The 22,958-nt window shown below is 41.2% G+C and overlaps 1 protein-coding gene across 16 annotated transcripts in view; it reads left to right on the top strand.

Moving 5' to 3' along the window:
- EHBP1 (EH domain binding protein 1) overlaps nucleotides 1–22,958 on the top strand; it is a 205,091-nt gene that overhangs the window by 143,611 nt on the left and 38,522 nt on the right. For 4 of the 16 annotated variants that reach the window (XM_068186441.1, XM_068186440.1, XM_068186427.1 and 1 more), the window contains 4 exons: nucleotides 9,479–9,626; nucleotides 17,169–17,285; nucleotides 20,097–20,224; nucleotides 22,883–22,958. The exon at nucleotides 22,883–22,958 is cut by the window's right edge and continues 66 nt beyond it. In XM_068186441.1, coding sequence (XP_068042542.1) covers nucleotides 9,479–9,626; nucleotides 17,169–17,285; nucleotides 20,097–20,224; nucleotides 22,883–22,958 — 469 coding nt within the window. The remainder of the gene's footprint in view (nucleotides 1–9,478; nucleotides 9,627–17,168; nucleotides 17,286–20,096; nucleotides 20,225–22,882) is intronic. The other 12 variants (XM_068186431.1, XM_068186435.1, XM_068186442.1 and 9 more) reach the window with 10 other exon arrangements.

Here is a 22,958-nt window from a genome sequence, read left to right as displayed (position 1 = left end):
ATTACTAATTGTGTGCCATTGTATTTACAGTTCCTAGTGGTGGCACTGTGAAGCTACTAATTCTTTTGCTTCACTTGATGTAAAATAATCTGAGTGTCTTTGATAGCAGTGAAACAGTATTAATTGTTTTGTACATTTCTTGGTCACTCTTCTTAGGTGGTCTTCATAATCTATTAGAACTTTCAGCCAGATTTTTGTAATGTCATGCCTCCAGCAGTGATTAAATTGGTAATTAATGAACAGTCCTTGGCAACATAAACCACATCCCGTTAATTTTCCCTTTTGAGTTTTTCGAAGTTGTCGTCTCTGTCAGAAAGCATTGCGCCACCTTGCTACGGCCCCTTGGCATGGAACCACAGAGACGGGATTTTTTGCAGCCATTAGTAGATCAGAGCAGTAATTTCACAGTATTTTGGTCAGGGTAATTATAGTACCAAGTACCGAGTAGAGTTGGGAATTCACACAAGAAGTCCAGAAATACCAGGTGAGCTTCCTTGTGTTCACTGGGACGTTATGATTAGTTTAATTGGGCTTTGTTTGATTTCAGCCGCGGAGACTCTTTGTGCCACGGCACTGCAGCCACTTTCCACTTTAGTGTTTCTGACCTGCATTGACAGGAACTGGTGCAAAAATGAACTCTTTGAAGTGGGACTCTTTGGAGAGGGCAACTAAAAAAGGGGAAGAGTGATGTGTAAGTAGTGTACTGTAGCAAAGCGCGGCACCAGCCCAAACACCCTGCGTTTTGCGGGTGATGTGATTCAGATTCTTTCATATTTTCAACCGGAACAGATAATATTTCTGCTACATTTGTGCAATCTCAAGTAAATTGCTGCATTTAGAAGCACAGTCTGTTTTTTAATAGCTGGCTTTTACATAGCACCTGCTGTTCTACCTTCCTTTGAAGATACAGTTGTTTCTCTCACCAGAAATTCTGTGAATCGTCTATTTAGTCCCGCAAACAAATCTGGGCAAATGCATTAATGAGACTGCAGCTGCACTTAGCAGTTCACATGTCACAAAATAGTAGGTAAAGGCATTCATACTTGAGTGACTGACTATAGGTGTAGTGGCCTTCAGCAGTACATTGTGCACATTAAACTTTAAATAGTCACTTGCCTGTTGGCTTCTGAATGAAAGGACTGTCACTGGTCACTTCTCCTAAAGCCTTAATGAAACCAAATAGTTTGCTACGAGTTTGGGCCTAACCATTGGGGTGTTTCATGCAGTCTTGTCAGTTGATGTTCATGAATTGACTTGAACGAAGATCAAAGTGTTTCTCAAAATGGAGAAGCGGGGAGAGAGACAGCTCCTTCAATTGCACCACAAGAGCTAATCAAGCCATCAGTTCTTTATGCACTCTGCGTGCCTTTAGAATTTAATACCCAATGGTTTGTCAGGACAAATTGAAATTCGGGGGTTGGCGGGGAGCGGGGGGGAGGCAGAGAGTGTCCCTCCTCAGCCTGCTGAAAATAAAATAAGCGCTTCAATCTTCTAGAGGATCGTTTTGATAAATTTTATCACGTAATGCAAAACTGCAAAGTTGATTAAACGTTTGGGGTTGAAAAAAGAAGTTAGGGTGAAGGATTCAATGGGCATTATCCACCTTAGCACTGAGTAAAGATTCAGGTTCAAAGTGAAAGAGAAACTAAACTCGGGGTGATTTTTTTTTTTTGTTTCTTTGATTGCTAATGAACTTTTTTTTTTTTTTTTTGCCTAGACATTTTAAATTGGATTCAGAAGATAGATTTTTGAGTGTCAGTTAAAACAAAGTCATGTGAAAATGCCTCTCTCTCTCCCTCCCTCCCCTTCTCTCTTTTTAATTGATATGATTTAGGCAGAGGAAAATGGTAAGGGGGATTTTTCTATTGCAGAAGCAATTTTTAAGGGATTTAGTCTTATTTAGCCTGAAGGTCTTCACACTAATGAGAGCACTTAAGTTACGTCCAGGCGTTGATTAGACAGCTCATCTATCAACTGGAGCATGAGAATTTGTATTTTAGGTACCTTTTATACATTATAATTTTTTTTATTACTTTAGACTTTATTTTCCACAATCTTGAATTTCCTTCTTTCACATCCAATGTGTCTGTAACTCAGCTGACAGAGTGCAAATGTAGAGCAGGGAAATACTCTATGTTTGATGTTGAGTGCATTTTGATACATTTTGATAATACCGAAATTTCGACATTATCGAAACTGCATCTGTAGAAATTGGTGTTCTGGATGCAAATTGCTACCAAGATACATTCCTTAAACTGCCACAAGCTCCCTCGAAGTCTAAATGCATTTATTCAGGAAACACGGAAGTGTATATGCATATTTAAATGCCCAACTATTCCCCCCACCCCCAAATTGTGAATGCTCTCTCTACCTGTAGTTTTTTTGCCATGTTTAAAAACACAATAGCATCTTAATTATTTTCTGAACCATTCTGAAAAGTACTGCTTTTGTAACTTTTTGACATTTCAGGTTTAAAAAAAATTAAAACGTTGCCACCAGCTTGCACTATGAGCAGCCTGTAATAACAGTTAAAAAAGCTTTCTGAACTATTTGACAAGATTTCTTAGTGCTGAGGCCATATGCTGTAGCCTTTAAGCTATTTCTTCCTATCAGTTTCATTATCACCTGCCTCTGAGTCTCCAATATCATCAGTAAGCACATGCAGAATCATAATTATGCCATGTACAAGTTCTTTGATAACATGTACAGTTTTCTTCTTAATTCTTTATCAAATGCATTGATCGTGGCATGTGTGCATTGATCCAGGTCCACCATCTGGCTGTGTGTGATAAGCACAGTGGCATCTTTGCATTTCCACTGTCATTCATTGCGCTACAATTTGGCTGCAGGGGAGTAGTGGCTGGGATTAGCCCTGTTCTGCTACTTACTTGCATTTTAAGTTGACACCTCTACAGCGGCTCAGACCACATTACAAACTGAAACACATACGCACGACTTAGTGATGTGACACTCCTCAATAAGCTTACTCCACTAGCTACTCAACAATCTGTAATTGGATTTGTAGGAATAACAGCAAAAGATTTCCTAAGAATTGCTGGGGACAGAAGGTGAAGTTTTCTCATTATTGGCAAAAGGCTAGGTATAGATCTTAGGCGATTGGTATTTTCCATTAAAAAAAACCTGCCAGCAGTTTGCAGGACTTTTTCAAAAAAAAAAAAAAAAAAACCAGCAAAATAAGGTCCAGGGAGATGTGGGGTTTGCACTTGTTCTTTTCATTCTCATCACATAGAAGCAGACAGGGGTCTTGTTACCCTCCCCCAAAAATTGGGAGAAGGCGGGGAGGAAAAGCGACTTTGGGAGGCCCCCTGCAGCCGCTGGCTTTGTTGGGCCGGGAGTGACCCGGGAGCATTCCTCAGGAGGGCACGTCCCCTGCCTTGGCGCGGGGCTGCCCGCCCGAGGAGGGAGCTTCCCAGGATGGCAGTCTCAGAGATGCTGCTCTCCAGCTTACGCATCCCATACACTTGCCAAAAGTCTTTGTTTCATAACACCGCTTTTTTTTTTTTTTTCTTCCTTTTTTTTTTTTTTTTTTAAATTATAAAGTCAAGTTTACACAAGAGAAAATCCCTTAAGTGGAGCTCGACGAATGTTGACTCCTACAATGAGTAAGCAGCTCTCTTAACTTCTGTCTGTAACTCAGCTGTGGAAAGGCACAGAAAACACCATCTTTAGCCTGTTCGTCTCGGATTCTGCCCTGTCTGGATGGTGGCACTATTTTAGGATATGTCTGAGCCGGCATTCTTGAGCCCCTGTTTGTGGGTCATGCCAAGAGCACTGACAGTCAGGATGACAGGCAGAACAAGCTCATGGATCCCAGCACCTCAGGTGATTGTTGACCTTAATTATACTTCCTGGATGGGGGACAGCACAAACTTGCCTAAGCAGGGAAAATTCCAGAGAAGAAGTTAGCGGAGGCCTTTGTCTCTGCTTTTGGTTTAGGTCAACTTTCTCGGTGGTGTTTCCTGGTGTTTCCTCTTCACCAGCGCAAGCAAGCGAGGGCAGAAGGAAAACACAACGTGATTTTGGAATTGGGTATCTCAGCCTGTCCCTGAAACTTGCAGCGGAGCCAAGTGCCGTGTGAAACAGACAAGATCACCTCTGTCACAGAGATGTGCAGCTCCGAAATGGTTAAATGGGTTAAATCTTATTTATCTGAATAGAACTTGGGGGCTGTTTAGCAGAATGCTCCAGCACAAATACCTGTGGTTCACTTCGACGTTACAATTTTTTTGTTGGTTTCTTAACTTATAAATACTTGAACTGGTAGACCTTTTACTTTTTTCTCTGAGAAAGATGTATTTGTACCAGATTAGAAAAGCTAAACTGTTTCTTTACATTGAATAATCAGCCTGTCATGACAAATCTATCTACTTCTGCATGAGTAGGTGCCAGTTTGACTAGCTTCTTTTAGGCTCACACTGAGTTTTAAGCTGGATCCGTGTGCATGACTGGCAGTGCATTTGTTGGACCAGATCTAAGGAGCCAGAGAGCGTTCAGCTCCTTTTTGCCTACAAAAGAGCAGCCAGACAACCAGCAAGAGGCCTTGGATGTAGCACAAGGTGATACTTACTTAGTCAGCCATTCTTTTTTTCAAATATTTTTTTTTTCCATTCAGTAAACTAAGAGTTTTTCAGTTTCACAATGACACAAGCAATTAAATTATCAGTGGATTGTTTTTCTACAGCCACCATTCTTCACACAGAAATACTGTACCAAGTGAATTGTTCATTTGCCAGATCAACATAAAATTATTTTTAAAATTAAAAAATAAAAATAGAAGAAATTGTTGGCTGCTTCTTTAAAAATGCCTCCTTGGTTTAAGGGGATGTTTTCCACTTTACAGCCACACCACACCATTTTATTGTGAATTTTGGAAGCTTTTTTTATTAAGGAGGACAGCTTTGTTAAGATATTGTTTGTGATTCTTCCAGTTTTAGACCTTGAGCTACTTCTGTGTTCATTCTGTCTTGTCTCATCAGTGTGTCGGTGCCATAGCTCCTGAGCCAATAGCTGCTTAAGCAGTTTGATACTTTTTGTGATATGCATTCATGAAGAAAAATTTTCAAGCTACACGCAGTTTATGGATAGTGAGGTAGCTGATGTAGACACCAGGCAGAAGGCAGAAAATACCCAAGATGTTTCTGTCTGTCTTTGCTTACCACCTCCTATGATCTGAATAGCCACAGAAATCCAAAGCCACTTTTGTTTATGCCGAGTGTTCCTTCCTTAGCAGTCCATATTTTGCTCACTACCTGTGTATTTTGAGCTGTTCTGAAACAGTGGTAGAGACCAAACATAAATGTGATCCCCAGGGTGATCAAAGATTTAATCTGACCAGATGGGACAAACTTGAGAAAGATTTTGACTTTCCACTCTGTTTTGCAACAAGAAAGGCTGATTTTTTTTTCTCCCGTCCTTTCTTTGTTAGCAAAGGCAGAGATCAGGCCATCCCCAGAGGAATGAGCAGGTGTGGCCATTTACAAGCATGTCTGGTTATATTATAAACCAACATAAGAAAAGTTTGAAATGGTTTGAAAAGGTCTGCTAAACAGTTTTAATGTTTCATCCCAAATCCTATTTACTCAAACAAGAGCCGATCAAGGTCACAGTACAACCCAGCCTGCTCAAACTTTTAAAGCATGTGTAATTTTATTTATTTTTTTATTTTTATTTTTTTTAAATTCTGTCTTCTCTTCTAACTGAATAGGTACATTTTGGTAATCCTGAATAGGTACATTTTGGTAATCCTTGCCTCTGGACAAGCACAGAAGTCTTTTTCTTTCTGAATGGCTAATAACAGAGCCGTTCTTCCTGTCTAATGATGAAAGGGGTGGCAGTCAAGTTCTTTCTCTTAGATGTACTGTGCACTCACGGCTGACCACGAACCATTTTGAAACCTACAGCTTCAGGAATTGCTCCCTCTCATACAATTCTGATTTGATTTTGTTGCTGTGCATCACAAGTAATTTACCACGTTTTTGAATTTTTACTTTTGTCCCCCAGTCTATGGACACAGTAAAGAATTTACTTTTTAAACGTCAAATAAATGCAGTTCACCAGATTGTATTTTTTTTTTTATAGTGAGAGGAGGCTACATTATCAGAATTCTGGTGTAAAGTCAGTTTGGATCCTCCCAAAATCCTACCAAAGGAGGACTGAAAATCCCTAGCTAAGGTTTTGTGGTTTATTTTCCTTTTCTTTTTAATGTGAGAAGATTGCAAAATTTTTAGTAATTTAAGGAGATGGTTTTTAAGGGGGTGTTAGAGTTGTTTTTTTTTTTGCCCTGAAAGACTCCACCACTCTCAATATTTTCCTGAGTTGGGCAGCTCTCAGCTGGCTGGGTAGTGATCTCGGAAAGCGCCCTGCCAGTGTTTCACATTCGAATTCACCTTCCCGAATGCACGGCATCATTTTTGGCCAAAGTAACGTCAGTCATTGCGGTCTGCGGCGAGTACAAACAGGACCCCCTAATGGCAGCCATTTTTATTTGTTTCTTAAGATCCAAAGGCTGCTGAAAGAACAATTGGATAAAGTTGAGGATTGGAGAAGCTTGATTTTCTTGTTCCAGTGAAATGAAACTCCCGTCCTTTTTTTTCTTCCCCTTTCCCTTAAAAGCCGGAGTCAGCTAGGGGGTTGTAGCTGTGTCAAAGCCGTTGGGATGCCACTGCTGATCACTTTAATTACTAGGACTAAGGAGGATAAAATTAAAAGTAGCACCATTGAAGCAGTGGAAGAAAGCTTGCCGAGATGTCAGTGAACTGTGAAATATAAAAATTGCATACCAATACATTTTTATAGGAGGGAAACAAGGAATTACATTACTTATTCTTGAAGAGTTTGTCCTTAAATAGTGAAGTTTTCCTCACTGTGCATCTGCATGGCAGATCTTTAAACCATTACAAAATAGTTGGGGGGAAATAACAAAGAAAACTAATGTCTCTTTGGCATGTCAGAGGGTGGAAGATTTTACTGAGTTTTCTTTTCAACTGTACTGGGAAAAATAAGTCACTGTATGTGTGTTTGCTTGGTCCTTTCTTGGTGCAGTGCTTCTTTTCATATCTCCTGGGTTGGGTTTTTTAATATTTTTGTTCATGCTTCTGTACCTCTCTCAAGTCCTTTCCTTTCCAAATTCTAGCTTGATATGCTGTTCAACTATTTTTCTGTACCTCAGAACTTTATCTAATCCTTCTGCTCTCAGTTTCATTGCCCCTTCTTACCAGTGTTTCTTCTGCCAAGCTCAGTAACTGAGGATTGGAATACCTGAATTGAATTTAAGCAAGAACGAGGCTGGTTTTTCCCTTATCCGCTGGTGATGATTGGCTTAATCAGCACAAACACAAGCCACCATAATCTGTGTTTGCTTGGAGATCCCCGGGATGTTAATGACTATGCTAATAATTCAGGATGCAAGTTCTTTTTCAGGAGGAGGGGAGGAAAGAGGGCGAGATCAGCCAGCTCAGTTTAGGGCATTTTTGTCACAAACACATAACTGGCCCTATTTTAAATTACATGTGCTGAAGTAGATTAAATTGTTTGACGTTAAACCATGTGGGAATCTTAGTTTTTTACATTCGTTCTTAGAAGTCGTTTAAGTTCCTATATCCGAGGAATTAGGAATATTGGAGATTTGAGCAGTTTTATTTCAAGTAAAATTCAATGTAATTAATGTTACCAAATACCGTGGGTCGAAATAAAACCGTTTGCTGTGTCAGTTGGCTGGCTAGAAATTAAATTAAATTGATCTATTATAGTGCATAGGAGGAGGAGGAGGGGGAAAGCTTTCCAGTTGTCTTTCTAATGTGTACTTTACCAAATAAATTTTTGATAGAACTGTTGCTCTGTGCCTTCTGGGAAGTTAAAGGGTGAGAAAGCAAACAAAGCCCATGTGCCATCCCGCTGCCTCGCAGGGCCCAGGCAGAATTGTCTTTCCAGGGGAGGACATTAGGAGAAAAGTAAATCAAGGCAATCTGATAGAGAATCGCGACTCTGTCACTCAGAGGCGAGATATTGTGCTGTGTCCATATACTTTGTTTACTGTAGGGTTTTATGAGTTGTAACCTGCCCATGCAAGCTGTTAATGAGGCTAAATCTTTCTGCTTGAGGATTGAATTACAGCACACCTCTGGGCTAATGGTTATAAACAGAAAGTCCCATTAGGGCTGCATTCTGATTCAGTCATTTGCATTTTTTCTATTGTGCCGAGAACAATGCTGAGTAAATAGCTACAAACAAACAATTTACATGGAAATGGATAAAATGTACCTAATTAGTATTTTGCGCTTGTTTTATTAATGATTGCTTAAACTAAATAGCACTTAGCAACAGCTCTCACCAGCCTCTGCAGGTGTGGGATGCTCAAGTTTCTGGGTTGGTGGGAAGGCTGCCAGAATGGCTCTCCAAAATTAGGCAGTTTGTTCTATTCCACTTAGTTCAGGTCAACAGCCTGTACCTGGATTTACCCAGGTCATTATGTCAATAATACATAAACTTATTGGCAGGTTAGATTTAAGCCAAGCACTGACTTCTTTGCACTTTGTGAGCATTTCTGATATTGAGGGGAGGGGAAGAACATTCCTAACTTAGCAGAAATCCCATGCTTATGGTGAAAACTGAAGTAGTTTTTCTTATGGAGATTGTGGAGTCTTACAGATGTGTTTAAACAGATCTTTTTCTGAAGCTTTTTTTATCATGGCGGGTTAGTCTTTTACAAAATGTCATGCTGCAGAACTTTGTTTATTTATGTAACTGAAATATTGTCATGCTTCTAATTTATGAGCTTAAGGGAGACAGCACTATCTGGCATGGTTCCAGTATGATTCCTTTAATTATTGACCAAAGCCCCACTAGTAGGGTGTTTTAAAGGGATGCAAAGTCTTTTTCTGCTCTGAGAGCATTTATTGTTCTTTCAGTAATCTTCATTAGTTTTTTTGGGGTTTTTTTAAAGAAAAATATCCATTGAAGTCAAAGAACGTGCCTCAGATTTGATGCCACTTTATACTTTGAAGTCAGCTAGGTGCTTGGAGTAACCAAGAGCAATATCTGGCTTCTCAGTTCAGTTCTGTGACAGAATACTACTCAAATGAGTCATTCAATTTAGTAAAACCATGTTATAGCCATGGTAAATCTTCACTCAAATCACTCATTGGGTGTGATTACTTTGAGACTAAAGTGTCTGCAAATTTTCTTCAAGGTGTTGTCATAGAACATAATTTGTAAAAGCTTTACGTTGCAAATCATCAGGTTTCTAATGCAGTAATAATTTGGGGAATGCTTAAAAAAATAATCTGACGCATGGATGTCTTTAAAAATTGTGGTGTGACACCCAACTGATATCGAGCGTCCTATTTATAATGTGGGCCAAGCACCATGCTGTAAACCAGTTCCTATCATGATGATCAGATTGAGAATGAAATTGCATTTCTGTCAATTACTGAGTTGGCAACTGTTCAATATATCTTAGCAGCAAGATGAAGAGCGGCGTCGGCAGCTGAGAGAGAGAGCTCGTCAGCTAATAGCAGAAGCTCGATCTGGAGTGAAGATGTCAGAACTTCCCAGCTACACTGAAATGGCTGCAGAAAAGTTGAAAGAAAGGTCAAAGGCATCTGGAGGTGAGCTGAGGAACCTTGTATCTTATTCCTATGGCAACCTAGAAACCAGAGACCTTTTTGGGTGTCACTTTTATTCCCACTTCAAAACGTTGTTGTTCATCAGGTGAACGTATCAGAAGACCTGGCTGTGGATGTGTTTCCTAAATCCACGTTGTGTCACCTAATTTCCAACAGTTATAAGAAAAGCATACATGCGACTGAAAGAAAAATAAGTTGTGCGAACGAGTAGCTCATGTTAGCCCGTTATTTACAGATTTCTCATTACTCACAGTTTTTTTAGAATTTCATGGCTGTTGCTTCTCTTCAATATGTATTTTTATATAGGAACATAGACGTAATTTTGGGGACAAACAACATCTGAAATATTTAAGAAATGTTACTTTGTATTAAATGTGTTCAAAAGAAGAGAATTTTAAAGGTGGCCTGTGAGAGGTGGGGGCAACAACCTTTTGACTTTAAATGGCAGTCTTTTGACAGACCACTTGCTTTTACAGGTTTTGAGTTGTAATATTGCTATAATGTTATTAAGCTGACTTTGAAATACCATTAAAATTCATATACCTGCCAGTGCTATGAGCTGGAGTAATGTAGTGTCACTCAAACTCAAATGGGTGCTGAGCACATGTTTCAGTGCAGGCTTCTTGCTATTTTAATGTCTTCTACATAGTCTAAGGGAAACAGTCTTTCTCAAACTACCTCGTAATCATAAGCCAAAGTGTAAGAAAAATCCAGCTTGATACTGACAATGCATGTAGATTCAACAAAAATATTTATTTATTCTCTACTGTGTGTATTTTGTATGCCTAAATGTTTAAATACAGTCTTACTGCACCCTAAGCCCTGCACTTCTGTTCCATTTAGCACCAAAGAGAAAGCAGTGAGTTGTACATCTCCCTTGGAGTCTGGTCTTCAGTTTTGCTCTCTTGGCCCAGTAAACCAAGCTTGCCAACATAACTCTCTTTTGTGACAAGTAGAGAAATTGTATCCTTGATGGCAGTAAGACAGGCTGAGCCAGACAACACAGGACTTGGGTATTAGCTAGGCCAGGCTGTTCCTTATCCCTCTTCACAGTTCATGACTCTCCATCCTACGTTATTTCATTACTTCCTCCTCCCTGTGTCATCATGCCTGTGCATAGCTGTTCCTGCCATACCTTCTCTCCAAGTAAGGTCTTTGTCTGGTTCTGTCCTGGGTGCTCAGCTGGATAACAGTGACCCTGTTTTGTTGCAGTGTCTCAGTTGTAGAGCTGCTAAATATCCCAGTGTGCTGCTTTCTGGGATGTGGTTGTCCTCTTCATATTTTCCTCTGCATTTTGCCGTTGGTCTTCCTGCCCTTCTTGCAATTTGTAAGCAGCCAGAGAGGTAGCTGTGCATATATATTAAAAGAAAACTGTATTTGTAGGGGGGGATTGCATGTGCACCCAGAGAGTTTGGTGTTACTAAAGGAGCAGACAGTGTCAGCACTGATGACAACTCATTTATAAAGCGATCACCACTCTACCTGTTGGGTTTTATCAGTGCAAAAATTTCCCAGCTTTCTACTTTTGCATTGATTTATATTTCCCACTTTTTTTTTTTTTTTGTTCATGCAAAAGTTTGGCTAATCTTTTTGAACTTCTCTTGGACCTAAATTTTTCATTCCCTGTCTTGTTTTATGCCTCTTTGCTCTATTCATGTCAGTGTGCATTTTATAGCATTTTCTTCTTCTTCTTCCTTCTCAAAGAGTTTTCCTTATGGCACATCTTCCACATAATTCTATCACGCCACTGGTATTTCCAGGTGCTACACCAAATCTCCCCCAAAGAAATTAGTTTTTCTAAAATGTAGTAGTTCTGTGAAATGGCACCAACACTTCACAGACCAAATGAATTGGAATTACTTCTGGGTTTAGTCTTTTTTGTTTTTCAATTTCCACCAAAAATTAGGATTTAATAGTCAGTCTCCTTATTACTACTGGACTTCAAATGTTTCCCCTAACTGCATTCACATTTTTTTTGTGTAGAGTCCTGTATTCCCTACAAAGTATCCAAGACAAGCTTATTATCTTGTGTCTTCCAAGCTCTCTTGTACATTATACATCATTAATCTCTTCTTCTGCGTTGATTGCAATTATTTTTTGATTTACAAAAAGGGAATGTACTAAATAATTTTACTCTCAATTCAATTATTGAAGAAAAAAGTGATATTTCAGCTCTGGGATTCTGGAGTCTTTAAAGACTAACTTCTTCTTTATAACTGTAGGTAAAAGCATGATCTCTTCCACTGTTTTCTATGTGCTCATTAGGAATTTCATGCTTTGGCACTGGTGCAATATTCTTTCTTAAAAGGCTTTATTTAACCGAGGTCTGAGAAACTCAAATGACTATGGCAAGTTGAAACTTTCCTGGATAAGCAGCATCCCTAGCTATGAAATCCAGTCTTTTTCATAGGTTATTTGGCATGTGAGACAGAAAACACTTCTTCCTGCCAACTGCCAGAGGGTTTGGGATGGCAGCTTCAAATTTATTAGATGTCCTATTAGCTTCGGGCCGATAAGCGGATGCCTTGCCTTGAGATGGATCCAGGGACAGTGTTGAGATAGAGATCCAAATATCCCCCTTTTCCCAGCAGCACCGGGACAACAGAATTGACATATTATCTAGGAATTGTCCCTGAGCAGTGCAACCCCCGTCTGCTCCTCTGGGATTTGGCTGGTGTGTTTTCTTTACTCTCTGGCACATCTCCATCCTTTATTTGAGCTGGCGTCGGTGTGAGGAAGTGGCTCGGACCCAGGGGTGGTGAGGACAGGGTATGCTCAAGATTTCACTTCTGGGGCAATGATCTTCAGGGAGTGTATGTGGTGGCACAGCCTTACTCATCATGCTTAGTCTCCAACTCATGGAACAAGTGTTAGGTCCTTAATATTTTTAGCAGGCAGTATTTCTATCTGTCGACAGTTACTGCTGTCATTTCTTGTCCTGCCATCACATTTCTTGTACTTGGAACCAGTATTTCAACTCTGCATTTCTTCCATTCCCCACCTTTGCTGCCTTTATTGCTGTGCAAAGACTCCTGCCACATCCTGTAGCCTTAAAGTGAACTCTGTACCTGGAAGTAAATAAACCGAGTATCTCAACATCCACAAGCCTGAAGGACTTCCCAGAGACAATGCTGAAGGCTGGAGATATCTTCCCTGAAGAGCAAGTGCTGTTTGTGCAGCTTCTCCCAGTAAGCTGATCCAGCCCCTCTCAGTGCTTTTGCTCCACTATGAAAACTACTTCTTTTTCATTTAATCTAGAAATTGATGCAGTCAGCTACATATCCTTCACATGTGGACAAGCTTAAACCAAATCAAGAGAAAGTCAGTTTAACCACAAATTAGGCCTGACCTTAATCTGAGTAGTAAGACATAAGAGCTATAAAATGCCTCTGGGTCCCTTTCCACCAATATTTTGGCATTGTCTGGTGATTCTAAAAGATACTTACTTATCTCTTTCTGGTCCAGACTGCAATCCATGCTGTGCAGGAGATGGTCAGTGCTGTTGAGTTGTTGACTTAATTCTTTATCTTGTATTTTATTCATTCCTTCATGACATAGTAAAGCTTTACTGTTTTTCTGGGATGCAAATATACATTCTTTCCAAGGAAGCAGTTCTTCAGTCCTTCAGTCGTTTTCTAAATGTCTGCCCTGGTTCTAGACCAAGTGCTTTAAGTTTTTCACACTAGCAATTTGTTCTTTTCATCAAAGATATCTGTTATCTCTTCGTCATGTTGTTCCTTTTATCATTTATAATTGCAAAATCTTGTTGTAACATGCTGCCTAAGCACATTTCCCTTTTAATACACTGGAAGAACATTGAACCGGAAAAAAACCCTAGAGTAATTTAAATCAAGGAATCTAGATTTTAAAAGATACTTGAAAAATTCTGAAATGACTTCAAATTACTGCTTTTAATTGATTTTTTTTTAAATAAAGTGTAAATGTCCTGATAATCATATTCAGTCAAAGTCTGCCAACTTAAAATTAAATACTAGGTCAGGTCATTATCTGATATAGAAACTGGTGTCTTCCACATTGCCATCTCTTTTGTTTCCTAAAATGCTGGTGTCAAAGGCAATGCCTCTGATCTCATCTTGCTATATTAAATTAAAGAAAATCAAATAATCTAATATAAGCATTCTCTAAGTATGCAGGAGTCTTAAACCCTGTCATCTTGTTTAGATTGTTTTGACACATCTAGCATCTGGTGGGATGACTAGTAGCTGTGAGCTGAGCTTGTGAGCTGACTCCTTTGGGTGATTCCAAAAGTCAAATTGCCTGCTTCTAGGCTCCGGGTGGATTTGGTTTCCCTCTGCCATGAAAACTTTCTTCCCTTTTACCTCTTCCAAATGTCCACAGTAGCCCAGTCATCTTTCAGTGTGCCCCAGTGAACTCCAGGATGTATCTGAGAGTACCATGGCCTGAGTGCCATTGAATTTCTCCAACACCATCATGAAGGATTTATAATGGTGTGCAAAGTCCAGCTCCTCATCAGAAACAGTCAAGCAGCTTTGAAGGAAATTCAAAACCATCAGAATTGCTGCTGTTGTTGCTTTATCATTCTCTGTTTTCTCTCGAGTCTGCTTTTTATCCCGTTATTTTTTGTTCTTTTCTCCACTTCATGAAGATCATGCTGTGCCCTTCTACTTTGTTCACATATCTCTGCACTTCCTGAAACAACAGGATTCCGTATCCCAGGACCACCTGTGTGAGTTGAAGTGGAAATAGAGAGGGTGTCTCAGAGGGTTGGGAGTGTTTTTGGCCACCCACTTCCACACCTGAAGCACAGTCTGTCAGGTCCCAGGTCTGGTCATAGATTTGGGATTGGCTGCAAGGAGACGTTCTTCTCCATCACTCTGGCTCAGTCTGGGGCAGCTTGGAAGAAAGCTGAGTCTTCTAGAGACCAAGGAGAACACATGGAGGGGGGCCCAGGGAAGTCACGGTGCTCAGCTGAAGCACAGGAGTCCTGGTTCACGGGCTGCTGCTCCATCACACACACAGCCAGTGCTGGATAAGTGGGAACCTCTCTGCTCCTGCCTGTTGCAGCAAGAGCCTTACCCTGTATCTGCAGAGGTCTGTGAAAGATGTTGATTAGTTACAGGGCAATTGAGGGAGCAGCTGGTTAGAAAATAGTAGTAGACATTAAAAAATCAACAGGCTGCTAAAAGGGGAATTACAGGTGCTGTGGAGATAAAGGGATAGAGTAAAGATACAGTTGTATGACCTTCACGACAGCAGTGTGGGCCTAAAGTGCAAGCTGGGAATGAGGTTGGGTGTGTTTCCAAGGCATGAGTGATCAGAACCAATCCTGGTCCAAACCTCTGGGATTCAGAGTTATGGCATCATGGTACTATATTTAGGACCCTTTTTGTTTATATGATGTTTGAATATACCCATGTCCTGTATTTATAATTTGTATTTTTTTTTTTGTCCTGTCTTGGATATTTTAAAGTTCCTTTCATTACTGTATTGTTTCTTCAGACACACTTTAGCCTACTCCTTTTTATCATTTTTACACACATGCATGTGTACATGGGAAAAAATGTTACTGTAAGTCTGAACAAGTGTAGATAGCATTTGATATGAGATCTAAAAGTGAGTAAATACAATGCATCTACTTACTTTGAAAGTACTAATCTAGCTTTTATGGACTTGAATTTCATTATATATTTGTATTGAAAATGTGAGTCAGGATTTTTTCTGGGATCTTCTTCACAATTCAGAACTTGCTATTTGATCTTCTTCAGGTTACTTACTCTTTCTGTGCCATAATTTACCAACATCATCATCATAATTGTAATTATAATAATCACCTACTTCATAAAACATTATGGGGCACATTTATGAGTGATATTCTTAAGCTGCTCTGAGAAACTTGGTAGAAAGATCCCATAAAAATATAATTACAATTATTATTTTATTTAAAATATGTGTAGCTTACAAACAATGCTCATGAAAAGTAGTGCAGTAAAGCACTTTTAACTTGTTCATCAATGACTTGAATGAAGGGGCAGATGCCTGCTCAGCAAGTTCCTGGTGCCAGGGAGCTGGGAGCAGTGGCCGATACCCCAGAGGGCTGTGAGCCCTTCAGAGGGACCTGGAGCCTGGAGAGATGGGCAGGGAAGAACCTCTGGAACTCAACAAGGGCAAGTGCAGGGTCCTGCACCCGGGCAGGAACAGCCCCGGGCACCAGCACAGGCTGGGCTGACCCTGCTGGGCAGCAGCTCTGCACAGAAGGACCTGGGGGTGCTGCTGGACAACGAGCTGTCCATGGGCCAGCCCTGCCCTGGGGGACAAGAGGGCCAAGGGAATCCTGGGCTGCCTTAGGAGCTGCACTGCCAGCAGGTCAGGGAGGTGGTCCTGCCCCTCTGCTCAGCCCTGCTGAGGCCAGTCTGGAGTGCTGGGTCCAGTTCTGGGACCCTCAGGACAAGAGAGACCTGGAGCTCCTGGACAGGGTCCAGCAGAGGGGACAAAGATGGTGAAGGGCCTGGAGCACCTCAGTTCTGAGGAGAGGCTGGGGGAGCTGGGCCTGTTCAGCCTGGAGAAGAGACACTGAGAGGAACCTCATCAATGTCTGTCAGGGTCTGCAGGAGGGGCCAGAGCACGGCCCAGGCCCTGCTCGGGGCGCCGGGCAGTGGGACAAGAGGCAAGGGGCAGGAGCTGAGGCTCAGGAAGCTCCAGCTGAACACGAGGAAGAACTTCCCTGTGCAGTGCCCCAGCACTGGGACAGATTGCCCAGAGAGGCTGTGGAGTCCCCCCTGCTGGGCATAGTCAAGAACCATCTGGACACCATCCTGTGCCATGTGCTCTGGGGTGGCCCTGCTTGAGCAGGGAGGTTGGAGCAGATGACCCACGGTGGTTCTTTCCAGCCTGACCCATCCAGTGGTTTTGGGAAAGCAGCAATTCATGAGTGTGCTCTCACTGCACCTGACATAGTTGCTTACTGAGTGTGATGTTCCAGGTGGTAGCGTTCCTCCTTGTACCAGAAGGAGACTTTAAAACCTAGGCAAGGTACAGTGATCACTGCTCTGGGATGTACTGCACAAGGTGAGGAGTAGCAAGGCTCACCAAGATGGGAACTCAGTATCTGGATTACAGGTTGCCTTTCTCAGGAGACAGGAGCTCAAGGTCCTTCTGCTGCCCAGACCCATGTGAGCCTGCCACATGGCAGCTTTGGCACCCATTCTGCAATATGGAGAACTGGGAGCCTGGGGGAAACCATTTTGACTCAAGTTACGCAGAGGTTCAGCGCAGGGAACAGCCACTGCTGAGGCCAGACTCTGCCTTTATTGGAGCAGGAGTTTCCAGCAGAGACCCCCATATGTTTAATGAATTGCCTCTGTTTAAAGATACATCCAGAAGTGGACAGACTGGAGTCTCCTGGAGTCTCCTCTTGCAGACTGATTTGCATTTTTATCATAACTCAGCTTGTTCCCTAAAGCATTCTTTTTTTTTTTTTTTTTTTGAGTGATGTGTTGCATGTACATATGAAAATACTAACCTTAATCCTGTGTGTTCCTACAGATGAGGATGAGGATGATGATAATATTGAGATAGATACTAATGAGGAGGCTCCTGAATGCTCTGTTACTGGAGGTGGAGATGAACTTACTAACCTAGAAAATGACCTTGATTCAACGGGTAATTTAAATAATGGCTATTTTGTGTATTTTGCATGACTAACACTCCATCATCATATAAATACTGATGTGCTGCTTGTCTCTCTGTCAGCTTTATTCCCATGTGCCTTTTCAGGTCTCTTAAACCCTAATGTTTAATATCCTGCATTTGTGTTTAGTTGAAATTTAAAATCAACGAAATCATTATTTCCAACAATGTCAGATTTAAATGTCTCTGGCTCTTTTGATGGGGAAAGGGGCCCTAGGCCACATTGGTAAAGCAGAGCCCGCTGAAAGCACCTTGCCTGGGTTGTGGCACGTAGGCAGAGGGATGAGCAATGGTGTGGGTGACTACAGCTGCCTCTCTGCACTGCCATCCTGGCCCATCTGCTCAGGGAAGAGGAGCAAATGTGCCTTTCTGTGTTCATGTAGACTTGGTGTCTCTCTGGTTCCATCCAAGGACCGGTTTTTGTGTTTACACCTTGTTGCCCCAGTGCGGGGCATGGAGGTACAAATATGAACAGAAGCAATCCTATTTACTTAACAGTGTTCAAATAACAGGGGTTTTATAAGCACATGAAGTCACAGGAGTGTTATTCCCCCCTTTCAAAAATCTTCAAGCCCAGCTGGAGTTTAGGTGGTAAATGTGATGCTGAATATGTTGGAATCCTACAGTTAGCTCAGGCCTGCAGTAACGTGGCCAGCACAGGACTGAGTCTTGAAACAGGCACTACAGGAGAGAATATCTGCAGCATCCTCTGGCTTGATTCTGCCCATGCCAGCTGGACCCAAATGTGTAGTCCATAATATGTTAAATCAGAACCTTATTTAGTATTTTTTTCTTTGTAAATTAAACCAACAGTGGTGTGTATGTATAGCACTTTGTAGTCTTGCTTGCATGCAAAAGATTTGAGTCATGTCCTTTATTTTTTTTCTATTTGAGCATTTCCAGACACATAAGAAAATATATTTAGTGTTTACAGCACTTGAATTTAGCTTACTTAAATCAGAACCCTGTCAAATAATTTTCCAAGAAAAACTGGTTAATTTTTGGAGGAATAGAGTTGAATAAGTGGATATTCCTGTCCCATTGCCCAGTGGCTTACCAACATTTATTTCTGTGGGCCTTCTTTTCTGAGAGGTACATTTTCAGGGATACAAAACCACTGCCCAGTTTTCCATGTCTACCATGGGGAGACATTCTGAAAAAGACCTGGGACATCATTTTGCAGTTCAGTCTGCACAGTAGCCAGAGGTACAGACAGGTAAGAAAGAAGATGGGCTTCTGTAATACAGAAAACAGTCTAGTGCCGTGGTAGAAATCAGACTGCATGGATTTTGGTTTACATCTGCCAGTCATGCCAAGTATAGGCTGAATCTCCTGGGAACACCTAAAAGCACAACTATTAAGTGACATTGCAGATTTGGGATCATTATGGACCATCTTAAGTTAGTCCCCTTCTGAATCTTAGCCACTCTTATCTCTCTCAAGAAGAGAAAATTCATTTTTACACCTTCTTGGTTTTAAGTATCACTTCTGTCTGTATTTGTCAGTACTTCTACGTGTTGTGAGCCTCTTGTATCATGGTTATTACATGATGTTTATGTTTAAACCCACGAGAACGTGCATGTACTTACATGTGAGCCTCAATTAAGGACACCCTGACTGGGTGTGCCAGAGGAAAGGGAAACGATCCTTTTTCATAATCCAGCCTAGCCCATTGCTGCTGGAGACAGGCAGCATTTGCCTGCCCACATGCCAAAAATGTTTTGGCTAATATGCATTGGAGCGCTCCAGACCTTGGAAGGAACTGTGTGGCTAAACAGTCATGACTCCACTTTCCACACCAGCTAGAAGTCACCAGCCTGCAGTGAAAAACTCAGGTTGTGCACATGGGAAAACACAGAACTGCTCTTTCCTCTGCCTGTGACCCAAGGCCCAGGTGTAAGTGCATGCACGCGATGCTCCCAGTGCAGGGGTGATTCCTCACGTGGGGCTGCATGTAGAGTGTGTGTCTGGGGGCTTCTGAGCCAGTGTTCCTCTGCTGCCCTGCCCAGGGACAGCTCCACAGTCTGTTCTGCAGCTTGCCATTAACACCTTCCTCCTCCTTACGTGTGCGTGTGTGTGTAGGTAACTCCGTGTGTAGGTGTGTTAGTAATTCATGCAGTCAGCACTCACATACAGAATGAGCATCAGTGGGAGGTAAAGTTCTCTACTGCTATTTATTTGGGCTCTGATCCAAGTCGCTAAAATTGGTTTAAAAATTTGAGGGCTTCAGCAGACTTCGAGTCTGTGCCTTTGATGCAGTTCTGAAGCATTTTATGACTCCCAGTTTCAACATATTCTATGAATCATAGTAAGTTATTACTAGAAAGTAGTCTTTTTTGATACTGAAATTTTATGAAAAGCTGTGCCAAGAAGCCTTAGGATGAATTAGTAGTTCATAAACTTGAGGGGTTATCAGTATGTAAATTATATGATAAATTGTCATCTTTAAATAAATGAGTTTTTAAGCGTGTTTTTATACCAAGGCATAGGTATGTATCCATTGGGAGTAACTTTAAACATTATCTACTTCCTGTATTTTTCATCTGCTGTCTGCAAGCATGTTTACTTGTTCAGCTGAGTGTCATGTATGTTTTCCAGGAAAAGAATCTATGTATGTTACACAAACCTGTACCAATCCCAATCACAAAAACAATTCCTTCTGTTTTTTTAAGATAAAAATGATAGCAAAGTGAATTAAATCTACGTTTTAAATTGCTACATTGTTGTAGCGAGTCTGCATTGAAATGCATCTCACTCTGTTGTATGTGGTATTTGCATATTTAGCAGAACAAAACAGTAAGTTGGTGGATTTGAAGCTGAAGAAGCTCCTAGAAGCTCAGCCACAGGTGGCAAATTCACTCTCCAGTGCTGCTCAGAAAACTGTAGCAGATAGCTCAGAGCAAGACATTAAGGTAAGTTTTGCTTAATGCTTTTGTTTTGGTACCTCTGTGTTATGATCGAGGGTTTGTATTTTGTGAGGAGGAAAATAATTTCTTACCAAATCTTTCAGAGTCAGAAACACAGAAAATCTTCATGGCAGTGCAGTTAGCTTTGCAATGCACTGGGTTTTTTCCTGTTGATTGATCAACACATTTTCTTTTTTTTTTTTTTTTTTTTTTTCCTTAATCTTGATACTTGTCATTGGCAGAACACTAACAGCTATAAGAAGCTCTCTCCATTCTGCTTGCTCAGGTTGTTACTGATACCAGAAATGCAGCACGGGCTCCATCCTGCTGCTGGTGCAATCAGCAGCTGGACTACCTGACCTGAATGAGAGTGGGGTTGGACTCTCAGAGATTTGCTTCCCTCCCAGTCCTGGTCCTCTGTTTTTCCTGCATTAAAATTAAGCTGTGGTACACTTTAAAGGCTTACATACTTTGGGTGCTCGATGAGTGCTTCTGAGAAAAACAGACAGGAATTTGTGGTGTATGTGGGCACTTTGCCTATTCTTAATGTTCACCACTTCAGCATAAAGTGCCCACCAATCAATTTTCCATTTCATTTTCTTAATTAGACCCTTGTGTTCTTGCTATTCTGTTTTTTAAAAATAGTCCCTGTATGTCATTAATATCCCTATGGCTCTGGGGCACTTCCAGTTGGGTATAACTTTTCACCCACCTGCAGTCTGTGGGGAGAGCACTGCTGACTGAAAGGATTTCCTTCCCCAGATACAGAGATGCTTTGAAGTCCCAAAACAATGACTTTCATTGCTTTTCCCTTACACTGTCGGTTCCTATAAATTGGTGATGAAAGTGTGTGGCAGCAGCAGAGGACTTTCGGTCTCTATCTTTGAACAAAAGGAAGCCTGGATCAAGTCTGATTTTTGCGTTCAATTTAGCTTTCTGCAGTGGATTTAATGCAAAATGAAGCTGGCCCAAGAATAATACAATGGATTGAAAAGGCTAACTGAATTAGTGGGCTTAGAGGAATACATTTGTAAAGTGGCAGAAGTCCCCAGTCATAAAAAGGTTTCTTAAAATGGGATTTACTAGCTAATCACACTGATATTTTAGCATGTTGCCAGGCCTAAAAAATTAGCCATGTTTGTTTATTTTGGTAAAGACTCTAGTTTAGGCTGTCAGATGGTTATTATACTAATAACAAGAAACCACTTTTTATTTAACCAAAATCTTATAACCACCTGACTAGTGCAGCTGAAAAGCCATCCAGAGGTATAAGCATTACTTGTTTAAGCCTTAATTCTGTGAAATGACACACAGGCTGCCTCCTGGGTTAATTTGGTATCACCTAACCTGACAAAAATTGTATTTCTCTTTATAAAAAGCATTTGTGAAGGAGTTGATTTTTTTTAAGGTACTCCCACAAAAAAGGCGCAACTTAACAGTTTATCTCTGCGTGCGTCTTTTCTAAGGAAGGGTTGAAAGGCGGCGTTATAAGGAAATATATGGTGTCCATCTGTTCTCATGGAGCTCTTGGCATTGAGGTGGATTTGTTTTTTAATAAAATGCAGTTTACAGGTTTCTAAATGAGGCATTCTGTGTTTGTGGAAAAGGATAAACTGTTACCTTCCCTTGGGGATTGTGTATCCCCGGCCTCCTTGAGGCGAGAGAATAGGCCGTTGGAGAACTCCCTCATTACCAATTGTCTCAATGCAGAGGAAGGGCAAAGTCTTGGTAGCTTTTGATAACCAGTTTCAGCATTCAGCAGGCTTAGCTATTAGTCATGCATCTTAGCCTTTCCCTATTTACTTTCAAAACACTTAATAAAAATAATAAAAGATTAGGTATAAAATGAAATATTTGTTTGGTACACAGCACCTCGGTATCTGCAGCTTCCACACACCACAGTGGTTCAGTCTTCTGGGATATTTCGTGTTGATAGAATCATTTGAATTTGTTACCAGTATTAACATAGGAAGCCCTGGAAAAGATAATTGTAGTTTCCTTAGCTGTAAAGGGCTTACTTACAAATCTGGCTTTGGAAAGTTATAGCTGATGAAATGCAGTTCAGTGGGGTAGCATTATAATCCTACCTTTTAGACTTCATCCAGCATTAGTGGTTTATCTCAATGGGCATAAAATTAGAAACTAGTTCTTCTTGTCATACAAGTCTATGGGACTACAGAAAACAACAGATTTCGGTACCGGGCAGGGAGAGAGGCTAAAGGCAGCACGCTCTCAAATGATACAGATCGTGTTCAGGGGCAGAGACGCCGCGACTTGGCAGCAGCACACGCAGGGCTTGGCACAGCAAAGGTGCAAAGGAGAGATTTTTTTGTTTAAAATGGGCATCGCTGGCAAGTTCTGGCCACAGTGAAGAGGTCTGCTTGGTAAAGAAGTAGAGAGTTCTGCAGGAGGGTGCCCACAGAGCAAAAAGCCAGTCGTTGCCACCACGTATCAAACAAAACAAAAAAAAAAAGGAAAAGTTAATCACTCTTCTACTTTTTTCCCCCCGCAGCTGAGACTTCCATCCAATATAAACCACGGCCCGAGTTGTGAATTCCACTCTGTAAAAGCTATGTCCTGTCCCCTCACAAAAACGTACCTTTCAAATTAATGTCTTCCCGCTTGTAAACAAAAGAAACTGTTGTGTGTCTGGTTTTTTCCCAGCAGAATGGAACAGAGGAACATCGTGCTGAGCGATCACAAAAAGCAGCAGAACGGTTTAGAAATCCCGTTGTGTTCA

Source organism: Anomalospiza imberbis, chromosome 3 (genome assembly GCF_031753505.1).
Source record: "Anomalospiza imberbis isolate Cuckoo-Finch-1a 21T00152 chromosome 3, ASM3175350v1, whole genome shotgun sequence".
NCBI classification, from domain to species: Eukaryota; Metazoa; Chordata; class Aves; order Passeriformes; family Viduidae; genus Anomalospiza; species Anomalospiza imberbis.
The sequence above is the reverse complement of the archived record's forward strand: the minus strand, read 5'-3'. Positions and strand labels throughout refer to the sequence as shown.